Here is a 26467-nt window from a genome sequence, read left to right on the forward strand (position 1 = left end):
ATACCATACGTCAGCCAAACTCCAACGTTATGCTCAGCCGTGTCTGCTTTCGAAACTCCTGAAACACCAACTACTTCCTCATTTGTTTATATTTTAATGGTTTTACAAATCATGATCACCAACTGTTCACCAGAAGAAGAGAGGAGAGCCTCATGATGGACTTTAGACTATGTTTAGCTCTATCTATTTTCTTGATGATCATAGCAGATTTGTTTACAAGTGGTGATCGCATACCTACCACCCTTGAAGGTCCTTTTCAGCCAGTCACTCACAGCTTCGATTCCCGGTTGCGGAGAGGCAGTGATGACTTACCAATGGATCATCCTAGGCTCAGAAGAAATGTCACCTCATTTTTCCCAGAACAGATTTCTCTTGCCATTTCTTCCCCAACCTCCATGTGGGTGTCTTGGATTACAGGTACTTCTCATGACATTCCCTTCCATGTTTCGATGCAATTGTCAAATGGGTTTGTTTGAATTTGTTTTCTAGGAATGCCCAGATTGGTCTTGAGAGTTAATTATGCTGTTTGTCTGATGTTATTCATGGGATTGTTTGGTTTCATAGAATTGTTCCATTCGGTTGGCCTTTTTATGGAATTCCCATTTGGTTATAATGCACTGATTTTAGGAGATGACCACATTGATTTTGACGTTCTGTTGCTTGTCTAATGTTCTTCATGTGCATGTGTGATTTGATAGAGGAAAATCGTTGAACTGAATTGGTTTCTTATTGGCTTTTAGGGGATTCCTAATTGGGAATTGTCTTAGGGGTTGCTCGTATTGTTCTTTGACAAATTTGTTGGTTTTTCCCTGTTCTTGATCACGTGCCTGTTTGGTTGTATGGAAGCATTGAATTGAGTTGTTGTTGTTGTTTTTTTTTTTTTGGGTTTTAGGGGATTCCCAGATTGGTTCCAACGTAACCCCACTTGATCCTTCAACTGTGGCCAGCGAGGTTTGGTATGGGAAAAGAAGCCGGAAATACTCAAGTGTAAAGACGGGGTTTTCAACTGTTTATAGCCAGTTGTACCCATTCGAGGGCCTCTTGAACTACACTTCTGGCATCATTCACCATGTGAGGCTTGATGGTACAATTTAACAGAAACTTGTAGTAATCTGTGGATTTTTATTTATTTATTGGTGTGTGATTATTATGATGAATGTTTCTTGCCTATATGACATAAACAAGTGAATTTGAATTTATAATCCCTGGAAGTCACTTTTTGCATTATAAAACTCATCCTGCTTGGCAGTGGTTAATGCTTTTCGATTCACTTGTGTCTATTACATGATTTGCCTGTGGAACCGTTTTGCTAGACTGCAGTTTTAGGAACGTTCATATATAATTTAGATTGTTAATTCTAAGGCAAGTCAAAAGAGGGGGGAAATGCCCATGTCTATGGGAGATTTCATGGTCCATTGATTGATCATGGTGGCATCTATCATGGGTACCTTTTCCTGGCTATGTCCCTAATCCGCCATATGGCAGAATATCTTTTCCCTTCTCATGGGCGTACATCCTGTTCATTATTGAAAGGTATTCCTCTGTTTCAAGTCCCAGAGTACAGAATAATGGCTGAGAGTTATTTTTTATTTAAAATAACTTTAGGAATCATATGGAGGACTTATATCACAAAATGGGAAATAACTTTAAACTAACTCATTTTGTCAGCTTACAAATAAAAATCCTCTATAGAGATATTGAATATTTTCCTATTGCCCAGTTTGGGGTAAGTTCTCACCCAAGAGAGTGGGAGCTCTGTAATGGTTCACTGAGTTACAACTGAAAATTTGCTTTCAAAAGTACTGAAGAAGTTGTTACTTGCAAAATGCAAAAATAATAGTTTTCAAAGAGAACCTTTTTTTTTTCATCTGAAGATGGTCGTCTTACTGAGAGTTTTTCAAATGAAAATGAGTCATTTCTGTTGTTCTGCTCACACTATGTTTCTTGATTTTCTTGTAGATCTTGAACCTGGAACAAAATATTATTACAAGTGTGGGGATAGTTCTTTTCCAGCTATGAGTAGAGAGTATGTCTTTGAAACTTTACCATTACCTGGCCCAAAAAGGTATCCTCGTAGAATAGCGGTTGTTGGAGATTTGGGTCTGACAAGCAATACAACGACAACTATTGATCATCTGATCAGGAACGACCCATCAATGATTTTAATGGTTGGAGACCTGAGTTATGCAAATCAGTACCGTACAACTGGTGGCAAAGGAGTCCCCTGCTTTTCATGTGCCTTCCCAGATGCACCAATTAGAGAGACATATCAACCCCGATGGGATGGGTGGGGAAGGTATCCTTCAATCTGCTTTCTCCAATTTTTCAGTTTTGCCTAATGTAACTATTGTGGTTCAATCATTTTTATTTGAAACCTATGGTGGAATCTAAATCAAGGGAACAGATAGGACTACTAGATAATCTAATTATTTCATTTTTATGAGGTGTTCAGCTTACTAGGATACTCTGAATTAGTCGATAGAAACAGAAAAACCTTGGATTGTATTTGAAAAGCTCAGCTACTGATAATATTATTTATTAACAGACTATTTAGTTTATAGATGATATAATTTAGCATGTCTCTAGCTTTTCTTTTGCGGATATTTGTCATAGTAAGCTTATCCCAAGGTGGGGCCTCACTTGTCGGAGGGCTTGAAGGGGAATGAAAATTCTAGTTTGTGGTAGTTTGAAGTTCTTACCATGATTCAAGAGTGGGATAAACAGAAATGAACTAGAGGTAAATCAAATTTAAGGAGTATCAATCTAGTGGAAATGATCGATCAATGCCTACCAGAAAAATGATGAGAGTGAGGAATGCTCCTTAATATTTTTACTGTATCATCAAGGACCTGGAGTGCTTGGCTGCAGCTGATGAATAACCAACCCAGGTCCAAATGTCTTAAAGTGTCATTTTCTCACATTAGCAGATAAAAATTCTTCTTCAGGTGATGATAGTCTGAGATCACAAAAAATGAAATTAAGTGTTATGAAAATGTTAAGGGTACTTTTGATTATTGAAGTTCAGCTTAACATAGGTTTGGGTACAGTTAATATCCTTCCTGTTAATATGTGTCGTGTTCCCTTGGAAGATTGGCAGTACATTGAGTTGATCAAACAACTAGAATTCAGAAAGGGAGATTTTGAAACCAAGGTAATTCAATGAACAGGTGTTTATGGGATTTTTCAATTTTTACAGCTATCTCGATTATCCCCAGATGATAAGCCTATTATGGCTTTATTAATCTTGTATTAAATTTACTTTCACTAAATAAATGGGTGGCTAAATCTCCAACCTGGTATGGTGCTTTACTCAATTTGATACAGCAAACCATTCAATGATGCTGTTAGTTTTGGAGATGAAAATTTAAATTTTGTTAACATTATTGGTAGAAATTTCATTAATATGCTTGCTATGCATTTTAGTTTCCAGTTTCCTTGCTTTTATGGTCAGTAATGGTGTAATTGTTAGTTGTCCTTGACTTGATATGCTTGGTGTGATTCTCAGTTGCCCTTTATACTACCCCTGATGCTCAGTCTGTCTTAGTTGGTTGGAAGTAAAAGGGAGAAGACATCATCTTCTTTTGTTCCTAATTTTATTTAATCAAGATTCTTGGCTGATGAACATAGTTGAATACTCTTAGACTTTTCTCCTTTCATTTGAAAATTTTTATACAACCTATTTGCTTCCCTTAATGAAGTGGAAGGTGTGATTCTTCAAGGACTGCTTCTTTGCTGCAAATTTGAGCAAAACAAAACCAGGAGGGATATTGAAAGATAAGCACATGATTGCAGTTCTAATCCTTTTTGTATAGCACATGATTTACATGAACCTGTCCTGCTGCTAACTGTGGTTTAAATTGTCTACTGTCAGAAATTTCTGCATTGAAAGTTTTGCATTAAATGAGACTCAGTTTTCCCTAATCGGGAAACATAGAAAGACTTTTAAACGAAGTCTCCCACATGCAAGTTGTGATCTATGCAAACGCTACCTTCAGAGTCAACATTCCAAATCACGCATCAGGGAAGGGCGGAACGCCCCTTCAGAAACACACACACACACTCTTATCATGTACCGATCAATTTCTCACCTCTCTTGGACCATTTAATCTGTCTTATGCTTTCCTCTGTGTGTATTGCCATTACATGAACATAATAATGGAGTTACTATAGATGAGAAAAAATTAAACCCACGTTAGTGCTCAATGTGCTCAAATTAAAATAAATGTAATTGCAAATTCACCTTGAATTTTTAAAATTCAGTCCATGACTAACATGTTGGAATTGGAAGTTCAGATTTATGGAGCCCTTAACATCAAGAGTTCCTATGATGGTGATTGAAGGCAACCATGAGATTGAGCCTCAAGTTGCTGGGATTACTTTTAAATCATATCTGACAAGATTTGCTGTTCCCTCAGAGGAGTCTGGCTCTAAGAGTAACTTCTACTACTCTTTTGATGCTGGTGGAGTACATTTCATAATGTTGGGAGCATATGTTGACTACAATCGCACTGGTGACCGATCCTGCCCGTTTTATTGATATAGCCTTGGACACCATAATACTTTTTCAACTTTTCCATTTGAGGCAATGCCTCTCTTAAAGTTGACTTTGGAAGCATGTGTTTAGCTGGTTAGCAAAATTGCTATTATTTTAATAGTTAATGAAATCTTCATTCCAGGTGCCCAGTATGCTTGGCTTGAGAAAGATTTGCATCAAGTCGACCGCAGTGTGACCCCTTGGCTGGTAGCTGCATGGCACCCGCCTTGGTATAATAGCTATTCATCACACTATCAGGAATTTGAATGCATGAGGCAGGAGATGGAGGCACTTCTATATCAATACGGTGTTGATATTGTCTTCTCTGGTCATGTAAGTAGACATTCATCAAGTCTAGTTTGCACTGACAAAAGAAAATGTGATTTCATCTTCTCTTCTTCCCTGTACTAAATTATAGAGTGTTTTAGGTATAAAAATTGATGATTATGTCCTTCAAGAATTTCCTGATTTAGAGTCCATTCAATCTTCTTGTGGCCTTAATATCATCCTACTAATCATTGCTAAAATAGTTGTATTAACTTGTATGACCTTTCGGACAAAATCCACAATGATGCTTGATATTGCATTATACAAAGTTCTAATTGTTGACCTGTAAACTGGTGATACAATTTCCCTAATATGAATGTCAGCTTATCTTATTGCCATCAATCCAGCTACACATGTCATTTGTCATGGAACTCAAGAGCAATTCATTTAATTCTGGGTGACTTCTATCCAAAGTTTCATAATTTCTATTGTCATAGAACTCAAGAACAATGACCGATTCTGGACAAGCTCATAAATGAAATGTGATTATTTTTGTTCTGGTATTTATTTTTCTTATATATCTGCATCATGAAATTTATCCTCCCAAAGTGGTTATAATTTGTTTATTCAGTTATGTGATAAATCTGATAGAGAAGACCAGTCAACTAGAATCTTCAAGTTCAGGTTCTTTTTACTTGCCAAATGTGAATTATTTTGCTTCCTCTTGAAGGTTTTCAGTATAGTAGGGAAAATAACTCCATATTTGTGCCACACTCTCCTCAGACCACGGTTATCTTTTCCTCTTTGTTGCTAAAATTATTTAAAAGGGTGACTCTCTTCCCTTAACTGAATTCCTTTCCCTGTAGGTTGAGAATTGCATTTCCTATTTTTAATTTAGGAGACCTTCAGTCTTTTTTGGGTATTATAGCTGCTAAGAAGAATTACTTTCAAGCAGAATAAGCATGTTACTTTCAATCAGATATGTTAAAACGTGTTGGCATGATTGCTTGTAAACCTTTCAGCACTCTTACTGCATCTAGTTCCACAAACTCTCACTGATACCTCCCTCAAGTTGATCCTAGAAAACATCCTCCTGTGTCCTTTATTATCTTACTCTCACAATCATGGTTTATTCCACTCCATGATTCAAGTGTGTCAATGCATGCATCCTCATACAAGTGAAAATCTTGAGGCTGCAAAACAGAGTCTATGGTACTTGAAAGACTCCCCTGTTCTGGCATCGTTCTTCATCATGGCTCCATAACTCTTATCATGACTTTCCCAGATGTTGATCATGCTGCTATCAAATGACTCTGTCCCTATTTAAGACCCAAATGCATATCATGGGGCTCAAAGAAGTTGCCGACAATCTCTTGCTCCTGTATGAAGGCTGAATATAAAGCCCTAACAGTTGTCGTACATCTCTAAGATGTTGCTTTGGTTATTTTATTTAGTCAAGGACATTAGTGTCTCTCACATTCCAAGTGGTTATATCCTTGGTATAATTTTATTGCCACTCACATGGATGCAACTCCTGTTCTTCATGCTTGCACAAAACAAATCTGGTCAACTCAGGTCTGGAATTGAGGAACAAAAGTTGCTCAATTTTCTTTGCATGGATGCTCCTCTCAACTGATCCATTTCCTAGTCTTTTAACTTAATTATATCTTGGCAATCCCTTTTACAATATTCATGGACATATTTATATCCACTGTTAATACTCTCAATATGGTTACCTAATAAACTTCCATTAAACTTCAAATTTTTTGGTATTCAATCTAAAGAAGTTTTACAAATCTTAAAGAAAAATAAATAAAAATAAAAAATAAAAAAACCTCGAATTTCTTCTACAAGTGATTCTTGCTCCAACATCTTTCTTATGATACTGAGTCTCTTTTTGAAGTTCTCTTCATTTTGGAGGTACCAAGATGTATATTCTCTTAATAATAACAGGAGTACTTTAAAGGGTCTCTAAAAGTGATCCAAGGCGCAGAAAAGTCAACCAAGTGACTACAGATTACCCTTTTGATAAATAAAAGGGCTTGGGAGATGTTGTGTCAATATTTGCAGTGCATTAATGGTTTGTTTATTTTTGAGATGATTATGTGTTGATTCTAATAAAGGAATGTTGATCAGAGTGTTAGAAAAAATCTTTCATCCTTGGAATTTCATATAAGATAAAACATTGGTGTGGTTGCAATTCACATTTGACATGTTGTGGGAATTACATGAAGGGAATTTAAAAAAAAAAAATCAAGTCAGTATTCCATTCTTAGACAAGATTCTTTTTTATCAAGAGAGGTGTGATTTACCATCCACCATGCAGGTCCATGCTTATGAGCGGATGAATCGAGTCTACAACTATACTCTGGATTCATGTGGGCCCGTTTACATAACTGTTGGAGACGGTGGAAATATTGAGCAAGTTGAAGTTGACCATGCAGATGATCCTGGAAAATGCCCTTCAGCACAAGACAATATACCAGAATTTGGAGGGTTGTGCCATTTGAATTTCTCTTCCGGCCCTGCCAAAGGCAAGTTTTGTTGGGACCAACAACCAGAGTGGAGTGCATTTAGAGAAAGCAGCTTTGGGCATGGAATACTTGAGGTAAAATATAAGCCAGACACTTTTACGGGTAGCTAGAACATCAGGGGACGTGAAGTTATTCCATTTTTATTTGACATAGCATTAAAATAGTTTTTCTGGTTTTGTCGAAGTTTTGGAAATGTTACTAGTTTGGTATATGTATAGAATCTTACCAAAAAAAAAAATCTCAAATATTGGACATTTTTTATAGGGATATATGAGATATTCTATTATTGTTATTATCATTTCTGTTAGTATATTCTATAATGGTTCAACAGAGTTTTCAATGACATTCCATGAGATGAATCTCAGCATGTGTCTCTATATCTGCATGTATGTCTATCAAAGTTTGAAGTAACATACAATCTGGAAATCTGCAGAAGAACCGAGAAATTTGCATTAGCCAAGAGAAAGTTACATTAACCTTTCCAAGTAGAAGCGATATGTTGACTGTTGCACTCTTTCATCCATTAATTTAGGCCATTTTTACTTGTATATTTCTAATGTGATCTTCAAGTAGTTATCTCTTTCTATTCATTTACTTGTACAGTTGTTATCTCCCTCTCTTTTAGGTCCTAATCTGTCATTCCAAACACAGGTTGTGAATTCTACATATGCTTTATGGACTTGGCACAGGAATCAGGATATTTACAAGAGGAAAAGCCGCGGTGACCAAATATACATCGTACGACAACCTCACCTGTGCTCTACTGCTTCCAAAGTGGTAGCATAGTTTGACATTGACCCCCAAACACACATAGATTTGTTTTCCTGTTTTATGAGATTGCTTCATCAAATAGTTAATAAAAGCGTCTTTGAAGCTTTGTACTTCTCAACCATGTATGCCTCTCATTGTTTCTATCATTGTTATCACCTCAGCCTTTGTTTCTATCATTGTTATCACACCAGCCTTTGTTTCTATCATTTTTTTTTTTATCACCATCAGCATGGAACTGCATTGCCATTATCATTTAGTTCCATGCCTCATAATCATAACTAGATTTGTGAACATCGTCGTCCTGAACTTTTACTGTGATATCCCACATCAGATAAGGGAAGAAGTTTTTGTTCCTATATATAGATGATATCCCACATCGGATAAAAGAAGAAGTTTTTGTAATGTATATAATCAACGTTTTAATGGATAGTCATCCAATTGAATGCCAATTTTAGAGGTTTTTCTTTTTTATTTGAAAAATAAATTTTAGAATTTTTTGGGAAAAATAAATAAATTTAGATCTATTGATTAAATAATTACCAATATTTATATCAAAGACAATTTTAAAAAAGAAAATTGATTTCGATAGAAAATCAACAATTTAAGAGAGAGAATTCAACATAATTACTTTAGAGATCTTTTCCCAACAAAATTCTTAAATTCTAGTTTGATCTTCCTCCGAAAAAGGAAAATCTAGCAATTAATAATTGGAGAAATGTTCTCAAAAGATGTCTTGGACTAGTGAAAATATGAGACGAAATGTTGAGAACATGTAAGAAAGATCTCAATTACAAATCAACATTAGGTCAATGCATGTTTTAAAAAAGTTGTCATCAACTCAATTGATCATATTGAATTATTAGGGCTCATAACATCACCTTTATCACCTTCCATAATGCATCAAACCACTTTAAAGCATGGAGTAGTAAAATAGACAACTAACATGGTTATTATGGTAAGGAAATGATTTCTACTAAGAAGTACATAATAAAACCTCATTTTAGCACATTATTATAGTACTTGTTGAGTGGTAATTAGTCTCCCCATCCAACATATATATTATTAGTCTCTTTGTACTGGCCCACTCCCTTCTATGTAGATTTTATCTGCTTTTAATGTAATGGGTTATCATGGCTTTAAAAAATATTTACACAGTTTAGAAGTCCTCTATAGGTCTAAGTGAACTTCATGATTTTAAAACATATTTTTAAGGTTAAAAGGAGTTCATACATATATAATATTAGAAATTTTTTTTTCATATCTAATATAAGATATTATAATTAGCCCCATGAAAACAAGAAGTCTTCTTCATGTCCCATAGGATTATAAGGCCAAAAAGACAAATATCTCTTACAAAGGTGAACAAACAAAGACCTACATTAGGATTGATAATCGACTCTAATACCATTTTATATTGATTCGCTTCCTCTTATGTAGATATTGTGCAATTTTAACCCAATGAGCATTCACAATTTTAAAACAAGTCTTCACAATCAAGAAGAGTAGATATATATATACACACACAATTTATAATGATATGCTCTTAAGTGTGTAGATATTGTCTACTCTAAGCCTAATGAGTTCTTGTAACTTTAAAAGACATTTACATGATTAAAAGAGGTATACATGTTTAATGTCAAAAGACCTTTTCCTTTATTCAATGAGGAATATTGCAATCATCCCCTCAAAACCCCTTTGTCTTTATGTAGATGTTACATTTGTGTCATATCTTATAAAATTATAAGGCCAAACAGGCAAATAGCTTTTAAAAAATCAAATAGACAAAGGCTCATATCAAGATTGAGAATTGATTTTAAAATCATTTAGAATAACCCATTCTTTCCCATATAAGTATTGTCTATTTTAAATTTAATAAACCCTCGTGGTTTTAAAATACATGTAGACATAGAGTAGATTCTTCTTGACTAGGTATACTTATTTTAAAATTGTAAGAGGACATTCAACGGACAACTAGGTCCATTTGTTTTAAAACTGTAAGAAGACATTTGATTCAGAAGGAACAATATTTGCAAAAAAGGAAACAGGACCCTTGCCACTTGCTTCCCATCCTTACCTGACTCTCCTCTCAATCCACTTTACTCCTCCTTAGGGCCTAGACACCTTACCATTCTCATGCATGGCTCATCTCCCGTGGATAACATAAATATAGATTAGGAAAATAGGACGGAAGGAAATTACAATTATATTAAACGATTTTCTGTATAGGATGAATCACAATAAACTTGAAAATTTAAAAAATAATATAAAAGAGAATATGTTTCACTTGGGGAATCATGGGGGATTCTCCATATGACACTCCAACTGGCACTTGTCCCTTGAAGAAGAAAAAACATTTATATCAAGAGACCGACTCCCAAACCCTGAGTTTGGAAGCTCTTGCAGATGAAGCCCCCCATGCCTTTTTCGCATTTATTGTTGCATGCTTGGATCACAGATTTGTTCATCAAGCCATCTGTCAACTCCACATTCTTCTTTCTCATTTATTGATAGTTTGATAGGTGATTCTGACTGATTTTTAATGCGACTTTCTGTACTTACTTTTTGTTTAAATAAACTTCTGTTTTATTGGTTTGACGGACAATGAAATGAAAGATAAATAAACCAAAATTATATATACTTATATAATAATTCACTGGTTTGATGGAGATGAATAGTAAGTAAATATGACTAATATTTAATTAAAAGGGGTAGGATAAAATCCATATTTAAAAAATAATAATTTTCATGTATTAAAAACTACACGGATGTGTATATGGTTTTTCTTTTTTGAGAAAATGTTTGATATAAAATAGGTAAGGGTATGTTTGTTAAAATGGATCATTTTCTATGTTAACAAAAGTAGAGGTTATTTTCTGGATCAAAGGGATTTTTCTTATCCATTCCCATCAAATAACCTTTTTTTTTAGGAAAAAAAAGTAGAAAAGGGAAATGAAATAATGCTGAAGAGGAAAATGAATATGATATGGGTAAAGATCAGCAGAGGAATAAAGATGAGGGTAGAAACAGGTGTAGCACGCCTGTTGGCAATCATGCCAATTGGAGCATGCCCATATATTTGCGTATGCAGATGATCATAACTCCAATGTCTCACTGCCTCCCCTGTGCCAAGTGAAACTCCTTTCAAGTCTCATCTCTTCTGTTCTCTCCACACGAGCCATATTACTTTCTCTCTCTACACCCCGTTCGGAAATATGCAGTACAGGAACCTTGGAAGATCGGGGTTGAAGGTGAGCCAGCTGTCTTACGGCGCCTGGGTGAGTTTCGGCAACCAGCTCGACGTCAAGGAAGCCAAGTCGCTGCTACAATGCTGCCGCGACAACGGTGTCAACTTCTTCGACAACGCCGAGGTCTATGCCAACGGCCGAGCCGAGGAGATCATGGGCCAAGCCATTCGGGAGCTGGGTTGGAAGCGATCCGACGTGGTTGTTTCCACCAAGATCTTCTGGGGCGGCTCCGGCCCCAACGATAAGGGGTTATCGCGGAAGCACATTATTGAGGGAACCAAGGCCTCGCTCAAGAGGCTGGATATGGAGTATGTGGATGTTATTTATTGTCATCGGCCCGATTCATCCACGCCCATTGAGGAGACTGTCAGGGCCATGAACTATGTGATAGATCACGGGTGGGCGTTTTATTGGGGGACCAGTGAGTGGTCTGCCCAGCAGATCACGGAGGCCTGGGGGGTGGCGGAGCGCTTGGATCTGGTCGGGCCGATTGTGGAACAGCCTGAGTATAATTTGCTATCTAGGCACAAGGTATGCAGGGCTATTAGTGAATACCCAGATGGGAAATTTGATTTTTGACTAGTTTTGCTTGTGATGGTTGATTAATGTGTTCATTAAAGCTTTATTTTTTGTGTGGTTTTCATTGTGACACTTGAATGTGTTCTTTGTTGGTGCATACTTAACTGAAAAGTGTTTGATTCTTGTGCGTTTTGGTTGGGATCATTGTTGATGCAGACCCTGAAGATAACTATTTAAATTTTTTGCATTTATTTATTTATTGATGTTATTTTTGCTTTGATTGTGGATTTGATCGAGTTTTTGTGGACTGCAAGATTGTTACTTTGTTAAATTTTGGTGTTGCCTGCAATCAAATGGTGATGACTTCGAAGATCGATTAGCCCCTAATAATATTAAAGAAAGTAGCTTGCAGCAGGAGAACCTGGTGACCTATTATTTTTTTGTTTTTTGTTTTTTTTTGGATCTTATACAATTGTCTTATTGTACTTTTAGAACCTTGCCTTACCACTTGGTCATGCTGCCAAAATGATGTGTAATCAACTAACCCCACTCTTTTATTTTTTAACTTTTTACTTTTTATTTTTTTTTATTCAGTACTTCCGTCTTGAATCTCATTCTTCTGACCTCTTTTTTAAAAGCAAATCTTCCTTTTTATTTTCGATTGGATCCTTCAAGGTTGTAGAATATGATGTTGATTGGAGGCCAACCACTACAATTTATTTCTAATCCAAAAATTTGGTATTTGATTTTGATATGCAACATGTGCATGGAAAAGGTGTCTAATCCAACAGCAAGCTTGGCTAAAGTCTTGTGCATGTCTTTATTGCTATCCCTTTTTTACACTGATCTATGACCAGCCTTGACTTTGTCTCATCGGTAATGAGATGCATTGGGGTAGGGCTTTCGTGGGTAAAAAGCTAGCATATTGGTGAACTTCAATCTAAGCACTCATTTCTTTCCTAAACATGGAGTATTTTCCTCCGACTGCTTTTGACTCATCTATATTCTTTCCTTGGTTTTGGGAATAGTTTTGTAACATTATGGCTGACAAGAACTGCATTGATTTGTTGTTTCATATAGGATGTATAATGTTAAAATCCTTTATGTACGGTTTCTGACATTTTTCTGTATGAACTCAGGTTGAGTGTGAGTACCTTCCTCTATACAGCAACTATGGCATAGGTCTTACCACATGGAGTCCACTTGCATCAGGAGTGCTTACTGGAAAATACAACAAGGGAACAATACCCCAGGATAGTCGATTTGCCCTGGAGAATTACAAAGTAAAACTTCTGAGTGATTTTAAATTTGAGTGCTGCATTGTACTGTTATGTTATGGTTCTCCAATATTCACTGTTTACTTATTTCAAATTTACAATTTCAGTTGCGGTTTAATGTTATTTTACACTCGTTAGTTTACACTCATATTGACATGATTTATTGATCTTGGCTGCCAAGGAGTTTCGTTCTTGAGTATTTTTTTGAGATCTTTTTTATTTCTTATTAGCATAGCTTCTAGAAATAACATGCAAGAAATCGTGTGCTTATTTTAGGTGTTCTTTGCTTGATAGCTAACCCAAAAAAAAATGTTCTTTGCTTGAGAAGTAGAGCTTAATAACAAGGATCTATTCAGGGTCATGGCTCATTGTCAGTGTGGCTGTCCCACTGTTGCCTGTTTACTTTTAATCCCTGTTTAACATTAGATGCTTGTGTTAAACGTACATTGGTTTTGAAACTGACTTTCTATCAATTTAAAGGTAGTTTTAGGTTTGGCTAAGTATGAAACAAATTCTTCTTTGTTGATCAAGTTCTTGCATGCTCAAGAAAGTTTTTATTGTACAAATTCTTGGACATCTAAGTTCAAAGATCGGCATCAACATTGATTAGTGATTCTAGTTTAGAGCCTCTTGAAGTTTTTGTGTTCTTGCATTTCCTAGATATACATGCATGCATGCATACATACATTCATATATACAGGCATACATATATGCATACACTATGTTTCATGGGTTTGGGTACGAATGTCTAATGGGGGTATGTGTCTCAATATATAATCTTTCACAACACAAATTTTAGGATATAGGGATTGGACAAAAAAGGGATCCAAAAAAGGGACATGGGTATTGGGATACGATATGATATAAGAAAAATCAATTAAAAATAAATTGGAAGTGAAGATATCCTTTTTAAAAGTTCCCATTTTGTCCTGTAATCCCTTTTTGTCCTTTTATCCTTAAATATTCTTCCAAAAATTCACTTTTTAGCTAACTCTTTTTCTCTAATGTATTTATTACTAGGAAAATTGACATAATAAAAGGATATCAATGAAAAAAATCAACCAGCCACATCCAAAGTAAATTAGGGGTGTTTGACAAGGATCCTATGCCCACACCAATATCATGTCGATGCTGGTAAGTTGGGTGAAATTGAAGAATCTGGTAAGTTGGGTGAAATTGAAGAATCAGGGTATCATAGTGTGTGTGGGCAAACAATGAGAATATAATGAAGGTACAAAACATCATAGAAATATAGACCACCATAGATCTGGATAATTCTGTGTAAAACCAGAAACCTTTAAAAGAGTGTTGGACAACTTCATTAATCTTCTAGGCTATCACTATCGCTGACTGGTAATGTGTCTTTTCTACAACAACACATGTTGCATTTTCTATACATAAGCATGTTTGTGAGATGTTTGTAGATGGTATGTATTTTATTTTAAACTTCTATCTTAACATCCGATCCTGTTTTAGTTAGAAGAAATGACAGTAGGAATAGGACATGTAGAATACTTCCTCTAGAATCTACAAGCATCATAGATTTAAATCTTTACTAATATCATTTTTATGTTGTTTATTCTCTTTGGCTTGTGGGACCTATCAAAAAAAAAAAAAAATTCTCTTTGGCTTTCGGGGTGGAGAGTGCCAGAATTTTTTATCCTATTTTTTGTAAATTTGACATCAGTGTACATTTATTCTCAAGTAAGATCAATAGAAGAATAGTTTGCGAAATTCTTGAGGTTGCAATATGTTATTTGTGAAGGGTGGATCATATTTTATGTATGTTGTGGAAAGATTGATGTCCATAGTAGATTTCATTGATTGGTTGGGGTTGGTTTGAGGGAAGGAGTGGTTTTTTGTTTCCTCTTCCTTTTTTTTTTTGGCGCTTTTTGGCTGCCATTGTATACATTGTGTGTACTTTGGTGTGCCCTTTTTGGCGTTTAATACAAATCTCATTTACCGATCAAAAAAAATATTTTATGTATGTTGTGTTTCTTTAACTAATTATCGAATTAGATAAATATTTTCTCTTTTTTACCTTTTTTTTTTTTTAACTATAATAACATCCAAAAGTGGGAGTAATATTTATTATATTATGGGTTTTGTTTTCCTTTTTATCCTTTAGAGGGGATCAATAATGTTTTTCTCGCCTCATCTTTTTTTTTTCTTTCAAACTTTTTTGGTGATAAATGCTCTATATCCTTGTGTCACTGACTTACTGCCTCACATTTTATGTGACGTTAAGAGTCATTGCTCTAATAGGCATGTTCTTAATTTTGATGGATTGAAGGAGGTCGATAACGGCGCTCTTTTAAGATATATATAAAAGGCATGCAATGGATGTTTCAGGCCCATGCCTTAATTTGACACATATTGGAATGTGGTGCCTACTTAAAATTGCTCTAATAGGCATGTTCTTAATTTTGATGGATTGAAGGAGGTCGATAACGGCGCCCTTTTAAGATATATATAAAAGGCATGCAATGGATGTTTCAGGCCCATGCCTTAATTTGACACATATTGGAATGTGGTGCCTACTTAAAATTTTGCATAATTGAGTTTAGTTGCAATCAAGCCTTTGCTATCAATTCTATAGAGGTTGGTCTAGAGACTTTTTGTGCAGCAATTGATGCTTTTGACAGACTTTGTGATGGAACCTATGTATGAAGCCTAGAATATATGTATTCTTCATTTCTCACTTCTAATGCTGATCTTCTACCATGTTTGAGATTTTTAAACCACAAGTAACCCTTGGTTCTAACTTTTAGATTTCTAAATCCCTACTTCTCTGTACATAACTATTTTCCCAACTTTAACTTATAAATCTAGCAGCCAAAACCTGAAAGTTGCTGTAAAGTACAACAACATATTCTTTTAACTCCAACTGCTTCTGGCCCTAGGCATATTCTAGCCTCTTCTTATCATAGATATTTTTTATGTGGTGTTATTTACTTTGAAAAAAATGATATGATTTCATGGATATCTGGTGCTGTACTGCATCTATGAATAGGCTTGTTTTGGTTTCTTAATTTTCTTATGCTCTAATTATTTTGGTAGAGGTGTGCATCATTCAATTGGCTCGGTTTTGAGCATTAAAATCAAACCAAACTAATTTAATCAATTTTCATGCATACCCAATTAATTGAGCTTAAAGAGGAAACTGATTGGTCTGTTTGGTTTAATAATAATAACTGATCTAAGTTGGTTTACTTTATTTTGGTTTGGTTCGGTTTGGTTCAACAACAAAAACTGATTTTTATATTTTTAATTTGGGTCAAAACCAAAAAGCCTATAATTGGATATTTTGTGCCCAAAAAAACTCGAATAATGTTATTATAACAAGTTGTCATAGAGCCTGCTCGAATCACATCATTACCATCTATCTCAAACTTATTATTGTAACCTATAACAAGAGTAACTATTGCTATAGCTCATACCAGTCACACTAAGTGGCCTAATTATAGAAGAAAGCTATGTAGGTGTGTTTTGGGGTCCTATTGAATATGGAAAAATGTGCACCGCATTAATTTTTTTTGATAGATAAACACAGAGAAAATATATATTAAGAAAAAAGGCCGCTTAAGAGGCAACCCAAAGTATACAAGATTCGCCAAAAGGCAAGAACAAAAAGAAGCAAAAACTCACCAGCCCTCATCTAGAATCCAACCAATCAAAAAAGTTGATTAAAGGTAATGGTCCTACATCTAAACAAGACTTAGACCAAGGCCAAAGATTACAAACAAACGAATTTTTCATCATTTGAATTGAAATATCCTCATTAACAAAAGTTATCCTGTTTCTTTCCTTTCAAACCATCCAAAATAAACAGAGAGGAGCTACCATCCAAGCCTTTTTACACTTCTTGCCCACAAAGGAACCATGCCAACCTAAAAGAGTGTCTCTAGCTGAAAGCGGAAGGACCCACTTAACACCAAACAAAGCAAAAAAAAGCTCCCACAAAACCCTCGCCTTGGAGCAATGGATAAGAATGTGATTAATCGTCTCCTCTTCAGCACAACAAAGGAAACATCTATTAGCTATGTTTCACCCCCTCCTTTTGAGTTAATCTAGGGTTAGGATCTTCCCCCACGAAGCTTCTCAAGCAAAGAAACCCACCTTAGTAGGAACACAAGGGCTCCATATGATGTTCCACAGAAATAGGACTGCTCATATAGGTTCAAGAGTACTATAAATGGATTTAACAGAAAAATTCCCATTCTTTGTCTCTTTCCACACTACCCTATCCTCCAAACCAAAAACTAGTTTCTTTCTTTGTAGAGTCAAAAGGAACCTCTCCATCGCCTCCACCTCCTAATCATTGAAAGATTTAGAGAAACGGGGATTCCACCCCCCCCTTCCCCTAAGGAATCTTAACAATTCGCTACCCACACATCTTTAGAATCCGCTAAGGCATACAAAGAAGGAAAAGAATCATGAAGGGTATTGTTCCCGCACCATTTGTCCTTCCAAAACCTCACTTATCTACCATTCCCCATAGAAAAAGCAATATTTTTTAGCATCAAGGAACCTTCCTTTCTAATTTCCTTCCAAAGCCCCACCCCATAGCCTTCCCTTACTTCACAGGTACTCCAACCTCCTCCTTCCTCCCCAAATTTCCTACTAATAACAAGCTTCCACAAGGACTCCCTTTCAACCGTAAAGCATCAATTCCACTTGCACAAAAGGGCCTTATTGAGAATAAAAAGACTTCTAACTCCCAAGCTACCCTTCTTTTTATTTGAATAAACAATTGCCCACTTTACAAGATGGGGCCTCTTCTCCAAAGCTCCCCCACCCCAAAGGAAGTCCCTTTGGATTTTGCTCTAGTCTCAATTTAGCAACTCTTGGCATATGCATCAGAGACATGAGATAGATTGGCATGCTAACCAAAGTGTTCCGAATGAGAGTAATTCTCCCTCCTTTAGAAATGAATTGCCTCTTCTACAAGGCTAGTCTCTTCCAAATCCTCTCTTCCACACCATCCCAAATCGCCATTGATTTGTGCGGAGCACCCAAGGGGAGCCCCAGATAAGTGGAAGGAAGAGCTCCCACTTTGTAGCCAAGTTCTAGGGCCAACATCTCTACATTCTCTACTCTTCCCATCGGCAAAATCACTCTTATCCAAATTGATTCTCAACCTTGATATGACTTCAAACCACATTACAACTAACTTAAAAAAGAAGTTTGCTCTTGGGAAGCATCACAGAAAACCAGTGTATCATTAATGAACAACAGGTGGGTAATTTGAAACCCGTCACCACCCCTTCCCTTTATCCTATAGCTTGTTAAGAATCCCCCCCTTGCTGCTCTATTTATGAGACAACTTAAGGCCTCCATCCCGATCACAAATAAGTAGGGAGATGGAGGGTCCCCTTGCCTCAGCCCCTAGTGCTGTGAAAAAAACCCATTGGCGAGCCATTAATCAAAACTGAAAACGTTGCAGTGGATATACACCAACTAATCTAGCTAACCCATTTCTCCCCAAAACCCATTTTTTGCATCACTAGCAACAGAAAATTCCAATTAATATGATTGTATGCCTTCTCTATATCCAACTTACACAACACTCCACTGTCATTCCTTTTCAGCAAAGAATCTATGGCCTCATTAGCGATTAGCACAACATCGAGAATGTCTTCCTTCAACAAAGGTATTTTGGGATGAGGACACCACCTTTCCCATGGCCTTCTTTAGCCTATTAGCTAAGACCTTTGCTAGCAACTTATACAATCCTTCCTCCAAACTGATAGGTCTATAGTCTCTCAAATCGTCTGCCCCACCTTTTTTTGGAGCATGGTGTTCAGGTTTTTGACAAATCTTCTCCTCTCATGAAATTCTTTGAAGAAACCGATTATCTCATCTTTAACGAATTCTTAATAGAACTGCCAGAAAACGAGGGGGAAACCATCCGAACCTGGCCTTGCCCCCATTCAGCTTTAAAAAGGCAGAGTAAACCTCTTCCACAGAGAACGCCTCCTCCAAACTGGCTGCCTCCTTAATCCCAATTCTATCGAAATCCAAACCGTTCAAACTAGGGCACCAACCACCAGGATCCGACAACAGATTCTGGTAGGCCCTAGCCACACCCCTTTGAATCTCTTGCTCTTCAGTCAACCAGAGACCATTAATTTTGATCTTTGCCAAACAATTCCTCCTATTAGTTTTGCCATCCTATGGAAGAATCCCGTTCACTGAGTTAATAATATTGCTAATAGATATTTATATTATAAGTATGCACATATAACTTTTGGTTTGGCTTGGTTCATTATACTATCAATTTTTTAAATGAGAAATTATGAACCGAATTGATTTAGTTTGGTTTTCCATTTAGAAAACCATTTTTGTTGTTGTTGTTGTTGATAGGTATATTTAGAAAAACAAAATTATTAAAACATTTTTAAAAATTGTTGGTTTGAGCCGGTTCAGTTTGGTTTGATCAGTTTGATCGGTGCAATCAGTTTTTTACATACCTATTTCTTGCTGTAATAGATTCATGGTGTGCTAGAGTAAAGGACATCACATCCTTCTTTGTTTTTGTTTTGTTTTGTTTTTAAATATATATATATATATATATATATATATATATATATATATATATATATTTTTTTTTTTTCTTATTGAAAACATATGATGTTTTTTTTATGTGTGCCAAGTATATTAAAGAAAACTGGTGTGATATAACTTAAATATGGCAAGAATAAAAAAATTAAAAATGAAATCATGCACCTAACCCTCCTAAAGCACATGAACATCACTAAGTCTAAAAATGAATATGTCTTACAATTGTAGATTACACCATCTACACATACAATGAACACGTAATATATCTTTCTACACATACAATGAACACGTAATATATCTTTCAGCTTCAGAAGTGAGAGTTCAACCCCTCGCAGAACCCTTCTCAAAAATTCTTCTGTTGTGTTCCCTCCAAATACCCTCTGAATATTTTCAGTTAATCTGCTTGGAGCTTCTCAGTCTTCTCTAAATGCACTCTTCTTCAGTCAACCTTTTTGATAGTGTATAAAAGCAAAGTGGGTAGATAGGGGATGAGAAAATGAGTCATAAAGTCAATAGCTAGAGCTCAAAAAAGAGTCCTAGTTTGTATCCAGTCTGTTTTAAGGAATCAAAGGTGCTTCTGTTGTCGGTCTGATGGTGAGGAGCCAAGGAGTGGGAAGGTTCTTGGGTTCAGGTGCAGAGGAGGCTAGAGGGTCAGCTGGGGGCTTTCTGTTTTACTAGGTCGGTAGGGCTTTGGTTTTGTATCGGTGGTGGTTGTCATTGCTCTTTTCCTTTAGCTTGCTTTTTGGTGCTATTTGTATATTCTGTGTATACTTTGGTGCACCTTTTTCAAGCACTTTTAATTCAATTGCTTATTGTACCCATAATATATATATATATATATATATATAAGCAGAGCTATAAGTTGTGGGCATGTGTCAAATTCACAGAGTTATAAGTTGTGGGCATGTGTCAACTTCCTTACTGTCCTAGCATCATTTTAAGTTTCAAGTTATGAAGTTGAAAAGTTTTTAGTGGCCTTTTTCTTTTTTTATATTTGTGAGAGGTTCTCCAAACCTCTCCTAAAATTACTTTGTTAAAAGTAAATAAATAAATAAAATTGATATTTTTTTTATCTATAATCATGGAGATCTGAGGATCTCTGTAGCATTTTATATCCTGTTCATTGTAGTTGACCTTTTTGTCCAATTATGGTTCACCCTAATTCCTATGTACTTTTTCTATTGTTCTCCATATTATGAGATAGTGGAACTACCAAAACTGTGTCAATCCCCAATAGTTAGCATTTAACTTTCAAAACATGAAAAATATCACCTATAAAATGAGTGAATATCATATCTCCTCTTTTAGGGACCAAAGCCCTGTTTATTTACTTATTGTTCTGAAGTTTTGTTTTGAAACGTTTCAGTATCATTTTTTTTTCAAGTCTTTCTTTTAGATATTTTTCTTTGAATACAAAGAGTAAATAATTTTAACTTTTCGCTGCAATTTGAAGTTTGACACTCAATTTCTATTAAAATTTTAGACAAATTCAGACCTATTTAGACCTAAGATAAAAAAACAAATGCCTCCTAACAAGTATTTCATTGTCAATATGCTCTGATCAAAGACAGTTCTCATGCTTGCACTAAATAGACCATTATAAATTTTCATTCCAACCTGTTGGGATACTTTGTTGCTGTATTGAACCACTTAAAGTTGTCTTAGGTTTCTTAGTATTTGATCTTGTCTACATTTGTCCATGCATCTGGATGATGCTAGTGATTCTTACTACTACACTTCTGTGATGTTATTTCTCTGTTATTTGTTTATTTATTTCATTTATCTGTGTGCCATATTTATCATACACCTTTCTAATAAATTTGATGTATAGTGGGGGTATTGGATCGGTTAGCACAATTAGAATTGTATGATTTTATTTTTTTTCTTAATTGAGAAATTATTTGAAATTACATTCCATTTATTTTTTAAAACTGACATGAGATGTGATTGAGTTAATTCTGGAAACTTGTAACTCGAGACCAATGGATAGCTGGGTTCTCTTGATGGCATAGAGAGATTTTCAGGCATATTAAGAAGAGTATAAAATGCAAGCAACTCTAGGTGGATGCAGGCATTGAAACAATAGGTTCTTGATCAAAAACTTTTGTTAGCAGTACTGATGTTATTTCACTTTATTTGTGGTTCTGTGTGTTATTATATGTATAAATGGCTTACTAAGTTCTATAACCTTCTTGAGGTCCAAACAAGCAACAACAACAATAAATTATCTTCTTGTTAAAATAATGAACTGTAATTCTATGCCTTGTAGAATCTTGCTAGCCGATCCCTTGTCGATGATGTGCTGAGAAAAGTTAATGGACTGAAGCCAATTGCAGACGAACTAGGTGTACCTTTGTCTCAACTTGCAATTGCTTGGTGTGCTGCAAATCCGAATGTCTCATCAGTTATTACTGGGGCGACAAAGGAGTCTCAGGTCAGTTTTATACATGCATTCTCAAAAATAGATATGCCACAAATCTGTGATCCTATGCATTTGTTTTGTGTTCATTTATTTCTATTCATCCACCATTTAACTTTGTTTGAAAGTTAATATTTGCTTTACACTTGTCTGTGGAATTTAGCAGTTACACGTCTTGGTCAAGTTAATTGCCTTATTCTGCAGTGTCATAAAAAGATTATTCTTTTATTATTTACAATTTTAGATCAATCTGAAGGATACAAGGACTAGTACAAGGGGAAAAACAGTCAAAATAGATTTATTTGCATTGTAGGTAACCAGACAAGAACAATGACTAAGGAGGCATAGAATCTCCCCAAAAGAACTCTAGAGTGGTGGCACCTTGCTTTGCTAAGATGCCTGTGTCATTTTCCCTTCTGTTAATGCCAAGTGGGAAACTGGCTTTTGAAGCCAAATTGTAAAGGTTTACAAAAAGAGTGTTAAAAGCAAGGAAGGTATTTTTTTTTGTAGAGGAGTGGTAATTATTGACAAGGATGAGAGATCCTTCCATACAAATTTATGTGCATAAAGAAAGAGCAAAATAGATAAACAAAATAAATAACTGACCCAGCGTATTGCTTCAAAAATTAGTTGGCCCATTAATATTACCCAGTGCATGGGCAGAGTCATATCTGAAGCATGTCAAGAAGGTCCTAGCAAAGTCTATAAATGATATGAACTATCTATTAGCTGACCTATCAGTTTTCATAGTCTGCTGTTCCTAATTTCGAAGGAAATGAGTAGCCCAGATTTCTGGAAACCATGTGACCTATCTACATAATTATAGAATTCTTCAATGGCCAATTTATATGCTATCCACACCCCTAGACTCTTTAGTATGGAATCTAGAACTTTATTTGCTATCGGAACTGCATCTAGAATGTGTCTCCCTTGAATAGAAGCATTTTGAAACTTAGACCCACTATCCTCTTCTATATGCTTACAAACAATGTTGCCCCAATTTCATATAGCACCCCACTAAGTTGATAAGTCCAGAATCCTTCAAATCAAGAAAATAAAAAACACCATAGTACCCTTGTTTCATTATAGTACTAGAAAATTTGATTGGCCAAATTTTCTTCACTTTTGGAATGATTGCACTACTCCACAAAGGTCTAAACTACCATCCTAACTAGTGCAAAGTTAAAATTTTCCCCTACAATGCTTCCCAAGCAAAGAAGCCTACTTTTGTAGGACACCACAAATTCCAAACAGCCTGCATGGAATCCTTTTTCCAGTTCAATATATCAATAGAAAGCTTTGACTGAAAATTTACCATCCTTAGCACCCCTCCAAACCAACTTGTTCACACCGTTCCTCATTACTGGTCTCTCTTGTCTCCTCTTGAGAAAAGATACATCTTTCACGTGATATCTCCCACACATGTGACACCCAAGCTACCTTGAAAGGGGCACCCAAATATGAATTGGCTAACCAAAGATCCTTTCTAAAGTTCACTCTCTTTCCATCTCTGATGACTACACTGATTTCACTTTTGAAGTTTTCCCGTTCTATTTCTTCCCCAAACTTCCCAACAATGATCACCTCCACTAAGATGCCCACTGATGCAAATCTCGAACTTCATTTACCAAGAAAGACTTATCGAGAATAGATAGGGCTCTAATGCGATACCCTTAACTCACTCACCAAAGGAAGCTTCTTTATTTATTTATTTATTTTTTGAGGGTCCACCCTGGAGTAAATCCCTCTAGATCTTCTCTGGTCTTAATTACACTTTGTTTGGAACAACAAAAAGTGACATGAATATGAATTAACAAGCTTGATGGGATATTGGGAAAGAGGGTAGACCACACTTGTCAACATGGCATACCGTAGCTTAGTTCATCCGCATTCATTTTATCTAAGGTCACTTGTACCTTTGTCAAAACGATGATGTAGGGCCATTTATCAAAGCCTACCACCCTCTGAGAGGTATTGTTGCTTCTACATTGCTAGTCTTTGTAAAATCTCTCCTCAATCAAGGGGCTTCTATAGGAGGCCAAGATAGGTAAAAGAGAACTTTCCCACCCCACATCCCAACAAAGAAGTCAATGCCTCCACATTTTTTATGTTGCAAACAGAAACTAAATGACTTTTGCCAAATTAATTTTCCACACCAAAACTGCCTCAAAACCACATAAAAGTCCAGCTCCAATGCATCAGCTGCTCTGGACATGTGTTTAACAAAAAAGATGTGAGACCTCTATCCCCTTACAACCTCTCCCTTCCACCATAAAGTCAGAAATGAAACTTCCATCTCATAGCATTTACTTTTCCAAATTTGTGACCCACATCCCCCAGCCTAATCTACACCTCTTTAACAAAGAAATGAATTCCATTTGTTCTTGCCTTCTAAAGGTCCTTCCCATAATTTCCTGTGATCTATGTAGTCTACCACATCTCACTCTCAATTCCATTCTGCAACATGAAAATGCTTCTGCCTGTTCTAATTCTTCCTCTGTATCCATTTTTTTTTTCAAAAAAGAATAAATAAAGCAAGCCCCAGCCTGCCTTGATGGATGACATTAAAACATGGTTACAAAATTCCCAACCAAATAGCCATTCTTAAAATTTTTTACTGTCTAAACATTCAACATACCACTAAAATTGGATTCTTAAATAATTTTACTGTCTAACATTCAACATTCCACTAAATTGGACTCACAAATCAAGCAAATTGTTCCCCAATCTGCTGACAATTGGACTCACTTTCTTAATTAGTATTAGGATCTAAGGATTTACCCGAAACTCTTTCTTGTAGTGAATTTTGCTTCCTGCACAGTTTCCATAACTTCTGGGGACTTCATTTCAAAATTTTATGGATACTTACATCCAAAGCTGTTATTTCCATGGCAACGAATTGGAATTTTGAAGGTTAATTATGTACCTCAACTGCTAGTGATTTGATGGTAGTTTTTACCTATTTTAGTAGAACAATTCAACCTACAAAAGCCTTATCCCAACTGCTTGCTTTAATGATCCATGTTACCTGATCAATAAAGTAAAATCTCCTGGCTTAGCATATGTTTCTTAATAATTCTATAATTTGACTAAATCACAATCAAAGCAAGCATCCTTGTGGCTTGAGCCTGGACAGAGCAATATCAAATGACATCTAGGGAACTCAAAAATCCAAGGAAAAGTACTTGTTAGTCTGTAACAGCAGTAGTAAATTATAAAAAAATCACTTAAAGAGCCAATCACTCCTATGAAGTGATATTTTGATCCTGAACAACTTCATTTGGCAGTCGTAGTGTTAGTCTGCTAACTAAATTCAAAGTGCTTTTGTATTTATTTTTTCTCAATTTTTTTGAGGCTATATTCACAAAGGCCTGCTACCAATTGGTGAGAAATTAGGATATAGAATTAGTCATTAGTAAACCAGACTTGTGGGCACATAAAACACCCTTTTTAGATCTTGCTATAAGTGTATAAGAATCCATCCCAAAGGAATATGTGGCAAGGAGGATGAAACACCATTTTTGGATTTTGTATGTGGGTGCCTGCATGTGATTCATCTGAGTAGTGTTCTTTCTTGAACTGTTAATGTTGTAGAACATGTTTCTGCCTGCAATTGTACAAGTATTACTTTGTTAGCAATCATTGTACTTCAGCTCTTTTCTCAGCAATTAAGTAATTTGACCTCTGGGATGCAGATTCAAGAGAATATGAAGGCTATTGATGTCATACCTCTGCTGACACCCACTGTGCTGGAGAAGATTGAGGCTGTTGTTCAAAGCAAGCCAAAGCGACCTGATTCATATAGGTGAACAGGATATCCATTCAACCCTTTTAAGTGTTGTGGATATTACTTGGAACATTCCATTTTCCAACCTACCAGAATGCTAGCTACCAATTGGTGTGAAGGACATTTCATGTTCCTCTTGTTTGGATGTGTTTCCTCCACTGAAATTCCCAAGCATAGAGTTCTCTTCCTATTTATTTTTCCTTTTCTTCTGGGTGGGGTGTAAAAGGGTATTATTTGAACCATTAAATCAATTGGAGATTGGAACCTGGGATTCAATTTAAGAGACCATACTTTTATAGTCAATTATTCGGTTTTGGTTTGATAAAAAAACAGGTGCAAGTTCTGTTGTTTGAGGTTTTAGGAGTGGAAGTTCCCTCCGTTACTCAGGTTTGTTCTGGCATATTTCTGAGTCGGAATGGAGAAGGCTCACTGGTCAGCATCTTTGTCATTGTTGGTTTTGGGCTATGCCAAAGCCTTTTGGCGATCTGGGGAGAATCATTCTCTGGTATTTGGAATAGGAGGATCTTGTAATAATCCCTCAGATGATCAT

General features: G+C 35.9%; 2 protein-coding genes across 2 annotated transcripts; both read left to right on the forward strand.

Moving 5' to 3' along the window:
* Nucleotides 1-8277, forward strand: LOC117915438 (purple acid phosphatase 23). Its single transcript, XM_034831031.1, has 7 exons — nucleotides 1-417; nucleotides 893-1084; nucleotides 1960-2296; nucleotides 4294-4511; nucleotides 4677-4867; nucleotides 7128-7409; nucleotides 7987-8277. Exons 1-7 carry the CDS (start codon nucleotides 153-155, stop codon nucleotides 8119-8121), a joined length of 1620 nt encoding a protein of 539 aa, XP_034686922.1. The 5' UTR covers nucleotides 1-152; the 3' UTR covers nucleotides 8122-8277.
* A 2932-nt stretch (nucleotides 8278-11209) lies between these two features.
* LOC117914817 (probable voltage-gated potassium channel subunit beta) lies at nucleotides 11210-26247 on the forward strand. Its single transcript, XM_034830303.1, has 4 exons — nucleotides 11210-11882; nucleotides 13010-13153; nucleotides 21981-22145; nucleotides 25826-26247. The coding sequence occupies exons 1-4, from the start codon at nucleotides 11319-11321 to the stop codon at nucleotides 25937-25939; spliced, it is 987 nt and encodes a 328-aa protein (XP_034686194.1). The 5' UTR covers nucleotides 11210-11318; the 3' UTR covers nucleotides 25940-26247.
* The last annotated feature ends 220 nt before the right edge of the window (nucleotides 26248-26467 follow it).

The sequence above is a fragment of the Vitis riparia genome, chromosome 5 (genome assembly GCF_004353265.1).
Source record: "Vitis riparia cultivar Riparia Gloire de Montpellier isolate 1030 chromosome 5, EGFV_Vit.rip_1.0, whole genome shotgun sequence".
NCBI lineage: Eukaryota > Viridiplantae > Streptophyta > Magnoliopsida > Vitales > Vitaceae > Vitis > Vitis riparia.

Bases quoted from the DNA above. Each gene is read 5' to 3' on its own strand.
- LOC117915438 (XM_034831031.1), top strand. From the start codon at position 153: ATGATGGACTTTAGACTATGTTTAGCTCTATCTATTTTCTTGATGATC. The intron at 418-892 runs GTACTTCTCATG...TTTGGGTTTTAG, and splicing joins GTGGGTGTCTTGGATTACAG to GGGATTCCCAGATTGGTTCC. The intron at 1,085-1,959 runs GTACAATTTAAC...ATTTTCTTGTAG, and splicing joins TCACCATGTGAGGCTTGATG to ATCTTGAACCTGGAACAAAA.
- LOC117914817 (XM_034830303.1), top strand. From the start codon at position 11,319: ATGCAGTACAGGAACCTTGGAAGATCGGGGTTGAAGGTGAGCCAGCTG. The intron at 13,154-21,980 runs GTAAAACTTCTG...TATGCCTTGTAG, and splicing joins TTGCCCTGGAGAATTACAAA to AATCTTGCTAGCCGATCCCT. The intron at 22,146-25,825 runs GTCAGTTTTATA...TCTGGGATGCAG, and splicing joins GGGCGACAAAGGAGTCTCAG to ATTCAAGAGAATATGAAGGC.